The 11,586-nt window shown below is 33.7% G+C and overlaps 1 protein-coding gene across 1 annotated transcript in view; it reads left to right on the top strand.

Moving 5' to 3' along the window:
* Positions 1 to 11,586, top strand: part of LOC103918146 (sodium channel protein type 2 subunit alpha-like) — a 60,566-nt gene that overhangs the window by 33,016 nt on the left and 15,964 nt on the right. Inside the window, 3 exon segments of the mRNA XM_009325394.1 lie at positions 7,269 to 7,389; positions 7,974 to 8,128; positions 9,204 to 9,377. Coding sequence (XP_009323669.1) covers positions 7,269 to 7,389; positions 7,974 to 8,128; positions 9,204 to 9,377 — 450 coding nt within the window.

The raw sequence follows: 11,586 nt of genomic DNA, 5'->3' as shown, positions 1-11,586 counted from the left end.
TGCTAGGAGGCCTGGTCTGCAAAAGGAGGGGTGGGAGATGGGGCAGAACTTTCCCTGCCTTAACTGTGGCAGTACTTAGCACTTAAAATACCCTCAGGAGGTATCCCCTTTAATAACTTTTTATTTAACAACAGAGCTGCGGGAAGATAGATCTGCACAGGAACTGTAAAACGAACCATTTTTTTCTGGTGCCTTACTGATTGTCACTGATGTTAAGAGCAGAATGATTATTTAATAAAGTCTGTCAGCAAGAACAGGTCATGCTAGAAGGGGGGCAGGGGCTGTGTGCCCCTGAGGAACATGCCAAGAGCAGGTAATTACTATAGAAATTATAACTGTGGGTGAGTAAAGAATGAATTGTATTTTTTCCTATTTTTATTATCAGATATACTATGGTACAAAATAACTCTAGCCACCAAGTTTCTTTTGGAAGGCTGGTTCCTTTTTTTTTTTCTTCCCTTTCATAAAAACACTTTCTAATTAATTTGCCAGTTAGTAACTTCCTAAATCTGCCAGAATCTATTCTGGAAACTGGTTGCAAGTTTCAGACCTAAACAAGATCTTTCTAATACATATCACTAGAAATTTGGGGAAGTGTCCCTTTGGATGAAACAGAACAATAACATTTATTAGATTTAAAAGTTACCCACTGAAAAGTACCTGAAAGTTACCCACTAAAAAGTGGTTGAAAGTACCTGAGAGAAGCGAACATTTCATCGATACTTTGAAGGAGGATATTTTAATATCTACTATCAGAAAATGGAGGTACAATACCCAATGAAATAACCATCAGAAATAACAGATTTCTGCTCTGAAAATAAGACACTCGAGATAATGAACTTTGAAGATAATAAGAAAATTAGAAGTAACTAAAGGAGATAATTTGGTGTTTTTTAAAGTTAGCATTGTGGATGCTGCTTCTATTAGACAATATAACTGCTAATCAGTGAAATGAATGGACTGTGCTAATCTTAACAAACATAAGACTCCTAACCATCGTATTTCTGTACCACTTAACAACTGTGCATTATATCTGAATCACAACTTTATGAATAAAGTTTTGGATTTCAACATGGAAAATAATTTCAAAGATATTCATCAGTTATGGAAAGCTTATTTCACAACTAAAGAAATACTTATACCTACAGGCCTCTATCATTCAGAATTCCAAAAGCCTTTCTATCTACAGTGTACATACAGTAAGTACAAATTCAGATTTGTGAATCTGAAAAGAATTCACAAATATTCTTGAGAAATAAGGCTGCTCAATTAACTTCTGAAATCACAATAGATGGGTTTAATAAAATTAAAAATATCCTTCATCATCTAATCTACTGAATTTTCAAAACAAGGAGAAAGTTCAGTTTTCTGATTGGCTTCATTAGTGCCTCTGTGACTAGTAAAAAGACAGGAACACAGTTATTGCATTCCCAACAGTTAAGCATTGCCATCAGGCTTCAATAAATTTCTTAGCCAAAACATACCCAGTAGTGATTTGATCAATTTGTTGGATGATTTTTTATCCCATTTCTTTTAAAATATCCAACAATCTAAATTCCCCTTTTCTAAAGCTGACCAATTCTGGGACAGTATCTTCAAAATTCACAGATTCTTTAAGTTATGGACCAGCTGTGGATAACTAATGAATGAAACGATATCTCTGGATACACTGATGGGCCACTGTCCAGACACCGAACCAATCCTCTTCTGAAACAATTAGAGAGAGATTATAGAGTCAGAAGTATATAGCGTTCTAAATCTAAACTAGAAACTTACACAATATGACACTTCATCACATTTGATTTGAACAGAAATTAAGGAGGTTTGTTTTCATTGAGATCTGTAAGTTCTACCACCATTATGAGAGGATGAAGAAGGATTGGGAAGACATACATCTCCAAAGTATTTTGCTTACTGTATGTACATTTTTTGCAAATAAGAGATAATCACATAGTTAAATGAAGACTAGAACATTAAACAAAAATCTTAAAATTTTCATTAATATGCATTAAGCGCTCTATAAATACTGGAATATTTTCCAAATCTGCTAACCATGTTTTTATTAATCTAATTCATCGTATTTTTATTTATGAATCATGATTTCAGAATGCAGATTATTAGCTTCTGCATTTCTTATTTCTTTAAAATAAACTAACAAGTTCTGTAGAAAAGTTTGTTGAACATTTCAGGTGGTATGTATTTCCCTTTTTGCCAACTGATCATAAAATATTTAATAATTATGTTTTAATTGTGTTAAAGCCATGTTTGAATTAGAGATTCCAGAAAGAGGAAAACTAGAGATCCTGTGTCTTGAACTTCACTACCTACCATTCTTACTTCTCACAGGGGTAAAACCAAGCTGGAGCAATCAAGAATGCAGCTCTGGTGCTTTTTAACCAGGTAGAGCAACGTGTCACCACTTTCACACAGGTTACCTAAGCAAGTTATACATATATATGTGTATATATATATAATCACTTTTTAATGGATTTTGACTGGCCTGCATGCTATTCAGCTATGTACCTTCCCTATCCATTGCAAGACAGTAGAAACATGCACAGCTGCTCTCTGCTGAGTCATGGGACTCACATCACAGCATGGTCAGGCGGGACTGGCAACCCCGACATACATATTTTAACTCTGCTAATGATTTTTCTGGATATTTTAATACAGTCTTTAGCAATAACTGCATGCTCTACAGGTTTTGAAGTATGGATCATAAAAGTACGGGAATGTTATACGTTAAAGAGGTCAAAGAAAAAGGGAGCATGCATAGTTTTTAAAAAATAAAAACAACCCTTTTTGATTCAGCCCTTATAAATGTAAATATTTAATGAAATAAGTGATTTATGTAATGATTACTGCCACAACTTCAGCTCCTTAATGAATAACATTTAAACTATTGCAGTAGCTACTTGCATAAAAATTACACTGTTATACTTTTAAATCTACAATGCACTGTAATGCAAATCTTCAAGATGCTACAAACTACAGTCTGTATCCATTTGGGCAGTGCATATCTTGAGTTTTATAAACTGTAAGCAGAGCAAACAGTTTAATAATTGCTAAAATTATACTTAGCAAATAACCCCCCTTAAAAAACTCTCAAAGCAAAGCATTTTACAAATACTCTTTTCTTAAACTTTAAACTCTTTCATAAATAGTGGTATTTTGGAATGTGTTTCATGATAGCAGTCTGTGACTGAGTTGGGGGACTTTACTTGGTGTAAATTACAAAGACTGGAGTAGTTGGCATCATTTTTATAAAATTCAATATATATTTACCCTAGGGTTTTTTTCATTATAGGCAAGTATAATCTCCATTGATGCATAATTGGCAGAGCCTTCAGGAATAGGGACAGCAAATATTGCACAGGAGCCAAAATTACATGAAACTAAGGAGGTCAAATTATCCTAGTAAAACTAGGTGTCAAAATTCTGTTGGGACTGAGATTTCAGTCCTAAAGCAGGATTCAAAGCTGTTTCCTTCAGGCAGAGTCTCACTGGCTTCAAAAGGATAACCAAATGGTTTGTTTTGTACCATTGATTATAGTGTAGTATGATCTACCTATATTATACCATAGTATAAATCATCCAGAGATGCCAAAAGAAATTCACATTGGTGTGTATTCTGAAAATTCTCAGATTTTACTGATTAAATTTTAAACCAAGATATGCTTCAAACATCAAATAAAACTCTAAGGAAAGATATTTTTAAAGTGGTTTTCTTAATACGATATAAAAGTCAAATGTCATAAGATCGGAGATTTAAAGTCAGTTTAGAATCACTTTGGAATCATTGATCCCCATTATTGTATATTTTGTCACTCAATTACAGTGCAGCTTTCAAGATTCAAAGGATAAAACCACATGGCTGAATTACTAAAGGCAATTTGTAATGGCTGAATCCCTTTATTTTATTGTCACTTGAATCATGAAGCCGTTTGTAAAGCTTAAAATTTTAGTAGCCTGCTCTTGCTCTTATTGAAATCTAGAATAAAATCAAATGAGAGCAAGACCGGGCCTTAAGTGAATGCATTTTCTTGTAAATGGGCACATTAACATGCTGTTGAAAAGAGATGCACTGCTCTGAAAGGACAGTATGGGGGCTGATTATACATACATTAACCAAGTATTTGGGTTGGTGATGAAGCATTTTTTTATGTTATATCCTATACAATAATATTTATAATACTATTTTCAGAAAAATATATTCCCATTGAGGTAGTCTTATTTTTTATTTTATTTTCGTGTGTGATTTCCACAGTATTGCTCAGGCTTCTGCTCTAGTCAAGCATGTCATTTTGCTGATTCAGGCCTTGAGAATGCTGCATCATAAGCAATTGCTTTCAAATGTATCCTTGTAAAGGAAAATGTGATACCACTGAAGATGCAAATAAGTATTTACAGGGCATGGCGTGTTCTAGAGGCTGATAATCGCATTTATGAGGTGAAAAGAAGATTGTGTTAATCCATCACGTATCTTGAGTTTCCTATTAGTTTTATTAGTTTTATTGCTAGAAAAAAAAAGATCATTAAAGTCACCTTATTTAAAATGCAATGGTTCTTTCCTAATTTAGGGTCTTGAAGCAAAGAAGAGGAGTTTTATTAACTTAATGAGGTTTTTTTATAATGTATTCATTTCAGATTATTTGAAAAATAATGAAGAGAATGCTTTATGTGAAAAATAATGAAGAGAATTATAGTAGGTTTTGTTTATACTGATTATAAATTGCACTTCTGTGACTTGGTTTTTAGCAACTATGCTGACAGGACTATCTGCAACAGAGTTTACATGGGAAGATGCACTTAAAAAATTGATTGCCCTTTAATTGGCACTCATATAGATTAATAACTGACGCTTACTATGAACCTTTATCTTGCTACTATTAAGTCAGTAATTGATTTAATGATGATGGATCAGGCCATGAATTAGTTTTAATTTTCCTAACTTGAACATGACAGATTATTATTTTCACAATATTTGATTTTTATTTAATGAAGAAACTGCCTATAATTTCAGTGAGAGGTTTCAGACTTCTTATTTCTTTGTATTACAATGATATATAAAAAAAGAGTTAATTCACAGATCTTATTTCCTTTTTAAAAGAGAGCCTTATGTGTGGATAATAAGGTGGTGTGCTAATAATGCTTAATATAGTGTACATTAATGTGCATTTTGGTCTGTAAATGTAATACAGAAAGCAAAGTTTAAAATATTCTCACTATATGAGGTACACAATATTTTATTTCAGACTTACTGATCTATATGACCAGTAATAAAATGATTCCATTTAGAGGCAATACGGCTGTAACTATTTTACATATATAAATTTTGGAAATCATAGAGGAGGTTCAGCATGAAAAAGGAAACATGATATTTTAACATGTTTACTAAGCAAAAATTAATCATTGGAACATCCAAATCTCAATGTATTTATCCAAATATTTTCACATTTGTCAGTGTGATTTTCCATGTATGACAGATCATGATATTTAAGAAGGGAAAGAATGGTTTTCAAACTCATACCTGTGTGCTTGTCAGAAATCTCTTCTATTATGCGACACATATTTATTTTTGGTCACAATGCAGTAACAGCCATGCAACCTGAGGTCTGAGTGACCCTACATTGACTACATTTGCATGTGTGTGTGAAGCGCAGCTTCTTGAAACTTAACCCCTGAAAGTTATCCATCACCCAACACGAATTTTTTTTTAAACTTCATTCATCTCATGTAAAAGTTGAATATGAGGAAAGAATTGCTTACCAAACTATATAAAGATATATGTGCCATTTACTTCATTTCTGGCAGAAAAAAGCCCTTAGCTCCCAATGCATTTTTCCTGAAGGGACTGGGTTTTAACTGAAGAGTTAAATAACTAGTTTTAATTTGCAGCAGTGTCTCTGAAGAAGAGAATATATGGAAATGCCTCTTTAAGAAGTTATTGTTCATTATTTGTTGCAAAACCATGCAAATCATCTGAACAGTATTTTTTTATATATTCTAAAAATGTCACTATCTTGAAAACTAAATGCAAAAAGTAATTGGTATTAAGCATTCTTTCAAAAAATTTGTATAGAATGGTCTTCATATAGGTCAAAGGGCATGACCAGGTCTGCTTAGCTGAAACCACAAATCTAGTCTGTGACCAAATGCCCTTTTGTTACACCAGTGCCTGTACAATTTAAAGTATTTAAGTTAGAGGTGCATTCTAGATCCCCCTCGAAATCCCTGTGTATTACTGCTACATGATATAAACCAAAAGTATTTCACTGCCGTGCTTTTTTTAATGTTGCTTTCTGATTACAAGCCTTATTTCACCGTAAAAGAGAATGTATTTTGGATCAAAGCAATTAAAGATGCAAACAGTATTGACAACTGAAAACAAATTACAAACTCTATGTCCAATTATTGCATTAGTATTGTGCATCTTTAGCAGGTTTGTCCTTTCAAAATATGCTTTCTTAAAATGACAAAATTATGGGCAGTCTTGCATGACTGATAAACAGCTTGACCTGATCCAAATGGCAATGTACTTGGTAAAAAGTTACTTAATTTTAGTTGCTTTATATCACTCTCCAGTTCTTGCAGTTTTCAGATCTAGAAGTGCTTTTACCGTAGTAAGGACTATAGTATTTCACTGTACACAAAAGTAGTAGAATGATAAAGAAATCTGGGATGGAAAGGACCTCGGAAGGTCTCTCAATATGCACAGGAAACTGGAATGCAAAGAAGGTATTTTGGATTTGGTAATTTGTGCTTTCTGCAAAAATTAAACTGTGCAGAAATTTGCCATTAAATGCCATTAAATTTACAACTTTTTAATCCAGTTATGGTATATGTTTGTGAAAACACCATCTGTAGTGGACATGAAGATATAAGTGGAGCTTTCTGTTAGTTCATTTCGCTGGGAAAACTAAGACGCATTTTCAGTGTAATCCAGTATAGTAAAGAAAATGAAATAACTTGAGAGTGTGGTACATGCAAGTTCTCCAGTTTTACTACTACTGAGAATACTTCAGAAGTCTTATATTTGGATCAGGTTAGTAGCCAAATTATATTTAATTGTTCCCTATGAGAAGATAAACCGGGAAACAGAACTATACAACGTACATGTCATGTTTTTACTTATAGTGATGCATATTTCTCAGTATAAATTTAGTGTTCTTCAAAAGTCAGAGACTGGCATGATTTGATTCAGTATCATTTTTTTACAGCATATGTATCTAATGAGAAAAAATTGTTCTGTGGAACTTTACTTGCAGAAACTAAATGCATCCAGTTCATCAGAAGGCAGCACAGTTGATATTGCTCCTCCTGGAGAGGGCGAGCAAGCAGAAATTGAAAGTGAAGAAGCTCTTGAACCAGAAGCCTGTTTTACAGAAGGTTGTAGAATAACTGTTGACTTAAGAGATGTATTAGTAAAATGGAATTTTTACTAGGCATATTTAAGTTCTTGAGACTTTCAAATCTGGTGGACCTTCATGACCTCAGCAATTGAAAGAAAATACTCAGCCTAGAATGCTGGAAATCATGCCAAGACAAGGTTTCCCTAGGCTTTGAGTAGCTTTATCTGCCTGGCCACTCCATACATCTTGTGTGGATGTTAACTTCATTACCTTTTCTATTCTTAAAATGCTTTTCAGTTATTTGAAAGGGCCTTTGAAATTTGGAAAAAAATAATTTTTGTGAGACTCCATCAACAAATGGAACACTTACATGTCAACAGTCAAAAAGATCAATGTTTTTTTGATTGAGTTTACTCATAATTATGTCTACTATTGTCTGGTTTCTCTCAAAATTATTTATCTAAATTCAGATATTCAGTATCCTATAAAAGAGGATTCCAGTGTTTAGTTTAAAAAATTAGTATAAAATTTGTTAAAGCTTCTAACAATTTTGATACCACAGTAAATATTGACTTTGAAATAATTTGGTTTTGGATCCTAATATCTCTTAATCTAATGCAGGTTGTGTGCAGAAATTTCCATGTTGTCAAGTAAGTATAGAGGATGGCAAAGGCAAAATTTGGTGGAATCTTAGAAAAACCTGCTACAGCATAGTTGAGCACAACTGGTTTGAGACTTTCATTGTCTTCATGATTCTCCTCAGCAGTGGAGCACTAGTAAGTAGAAAAAAATTGCAGATGCTAAAATATTTAGGTGTCTCCTTAGAAGCAAGAGCAAAATTCAAATTTGCTTCAGAAAGACTTGTTTTGCTTGGAGCTGTATAAAATTACCTGCATTTCATCATTTCAGGATGGAATGAAACTTGGCCCAAACTTGAAAAATTTTGTTAAATTTCACATGCACTTTTTTAGTGATACTTTTGGTTTACCATTGTAAAGCTGGTGCAATTTTATTCAAGCCAGCATAGCTACTCAAGATTTAAATTGCCTGCCAATTTTCAGCATGTTTGTCAAGAGATTTGAGTACAAAGGCTGTTGTTAACTGTGAATATATAGCTAAATGTATCATTTTAAGTCCTTAATTCCTTCTAGGCTCAGCCACTTCTTGGATTCTGCTTATGAAAGACCATACAAAAAATGGAATAGTTACTTCATTCTGTTCCTTTTTTGGAGGCAGGAGATAGGGAAGAGTGTGAGAGCAAATTAAACCTAAAACAACCACTTTCCAACAAGATTATTTTATAACAACATTATTAATTATAACAACATTACCCACCTTTCCAGCTTTACTCAAGTTGAACATTTTTACAGTATCAATGTGCATAGTGTACATTCTAGCAAATACATTGCTCTTTAATTTGACTCTTAGACATAAGTTTGATTGATAGAGCATAGAAACGTAATCTCCCTAACTGCTTTCTTGAATGGAATATACATTTCTGGAACAGATTTTGTATAAGAAAGGGGCTTTTTTTTTTTTTTGTGTGTGTGTGTGTATGTTAAGGTTTCTTAATACCACAGTGGATGAAAATTCATGCTTTCAGTTTATTTCTTCATTCATTAGGATAATAGGAGATATATATATACACACACAACCCCAGACAGGGCAGAATACATAAAGTTGCTCCAGTTTGTAGTATGGTTAAAGATGGGAAATATGTAAAATAAGAGGATGCAGAAGAACAAGGGGAAAGATTAGCTTTGACCTACTCATTTTTTATTATTTATTCCTTATTCTTATCATGTACGTTCTGTGAAACATTAGTAATACCTGAATATATTTTTTTCATAGGCTTTTGAAGATATATATATCGAACAGCGCAAAACTATCAAGACCATGCTGGAATATGCTGACAAAGTTTTTACATATATTTTCATTTTGGAAATGCTTTTAAAATGGGTAGCATATGGTTTTCAAATATATTTTACTAATGCCTGGTGCTGGCTGGACTTCCTGATTGTTGATGTAAGTACACAGTCTTTAATACTGTAAAATTCACTATAGTAAAGTCCATTACGTTGTAAAACTCATTACAACTAAGTAATCTTCTTATAAACATGCAAAAATAATTCACATTGTATAGTTATACTGCATTAGGAATAGCCTGCAGTGAGCTGGACGTGTTATTTAAAGTACATTTATATGCCAGGAGGAAAAGGATGGCTGGCTATCAGTTTGTTCATTCTTCATGGTTAATAATTTTGTGGCCAGGACGTATCAAACTTAAAATTTTATGAGGAAAAAAACTAATTTTGAAACATGCTATTTTTAATGGACTCTGATCATACTACCTTATTCCTTAGCAAATAATACACTACGTAGTGCAAGTTTCTTCTACAAACATCGCAGCTTTGCAAGTGAAACAATAAATTTGGTCCAGATTTCATCTGAGTTCTCAGAACTTCATCCCCCGAAACTATCCTGTTATCATTTTTAGTAAAACAGAAAGACAGTGGCAATTTGGTCTAAAAATTAATTCATTTTAATGGGTGACAATCTGCAATAGTTAAATCAGCTACGATTTGGCAGGGTTTATGACAGAAGAGAATACAAGGTTTCTTGGCTGCCTTCCCAGCTGTGATATACTTCTTGCAAAGGCCTTGCTTATGTTGTCAGAAGGGATCAAAGCTGGGTTTACACCCCGAATATTTTGGTCTCTTGCCTTCACCCATTATCTGACCCAGTTCATTGGCTATACATGTCCTCAGTGTGGAACTGAGAGATGGCATCTCAGTGCAAATGTGCATTTATAGTAATTTCTGCCCAAGATACCGTATTTCTTGAGAAGTTTGCATAAATCCTGGTCCCATAAATACTTATTCCTTATGAATATATAATAGAAATGCATCGGATTTGTGACTCCCAGAGGAAAAAAAAACTAGCTAGATTGGCCCATAACTCAAAATGGAAGACCTTCTCTTTTTTTTAACCTGCCCAAGTTTGTTTTGTTATACTGTTAATCTCTAGCTCTGTCCTGAAAATCTACACTAGAATGGAGCAGTGTGAATGGATTTTTTTTTAGATAAACTACAACTCATGTTTTAATTATTCTTTTTGTAACATAAACCTAAACAGATTATTCTAAGCAATACTCCATGGTTTCTTAATAATAGTTTAGCCTCAGAGACGCTGTTATCTGAGCAGGCTCTCAGAATTATAAAGAACATCATCATAAATGAAGCAGCACATTTCGCTAAATTTTTACCCATAATTTTTAATTTTATAAACAAAAGCATGACTAAATGAGATTGGAACCTTCTACTTCTGAAGAATTATATTCAATGTTCCAGAAAGTGGTAAAAAATGTCTTACTGTGCCTAAGGCTAATTCAGCAATTCCTTTAGCACCACCAGACAGCACTTGAAATAAATATATGAGCTCGTGTTATCTTCCTATAGAAAAGCAGAGAATCTACACTGCTTTAACAGGTAGTTTAAACAGATGTGATTCAGTGGCATTCTCCCAGTGACAACACCAGTGAGCCCTTCTTCATTAGAAGTGACTAAAGTTAATCAAATTGTTTAATTCCATCCTCTAAAATTATTCAAGACTAAACACTGGTAGTCCTTTAGGGCTTTGACCTTTAATATCTTACATACGTGAGTCTCTCACTGTGAGAAATAGCCATAGTTGCTCGCAGTGATTGTGACCAAATTAGATTTTAATAATTATACAAAGAAATGGCAATTTTCAGCTCTGTCAGTTTACAGCCATGACAGATGACTCTTGGTACATCTGGCTATCTCAGTTTAAGACCTTATCGTGCCATGTCTCTGCCCCACTCTTCTGCTGGATGCAACAATATCAGTAGCAAGGAGCAGATATTTGGGTGGAGTACCTTATCTACCCAAAATCACAATCCGGTAAATTAGTTCCAACGCATTTATCAGTGGTTTAAGCTAAGAGATTGAATTTTGGATGCAGGCAGCTGAGAAGCAGGGACATACTTGCTTTTTTGGGGGAGACTAATTCTGCCAGAATTATCCAGCAAAGGCTTGAGACAGTAATATCTTAACCCAGTACAACTAGATGCTATAGAGCATGTCATCCTGTACCTTGGTTTTTGCTCTTACCCCTTTTTCCAGAAGCCATCTGTCATGAGTTTATTATGTCTAGGTTTTGACGTACAGCTGTAATGACTCTAAGTTCTCTTTACCACGTGGAAAGCTAGGAG

The sequence above is a fragment of the Pygoscelis adeliae genome, unplaced genomic scaffold (genome assembly GCF_000699105.1).
Source record: "Pygoscelis adeliae isolate BGI_AS28 unplaced genomic scaffold, ASM69910v1 Scaffold106, whole genome shotgun sequence".
In the NCBI taxonomy this organism is placed as follows: Eukaryota; Metazoa; Chordata; class Aves; order Sphenisciformes; family Spheniscidae; genus Pygoscelis; species Pygoscelis adeliae.
The sequence above is the reverse complement of the archived record's forward strand: the minus strand, read 5'-3'. Positions and strand labels throughout refer to the sequence as shown.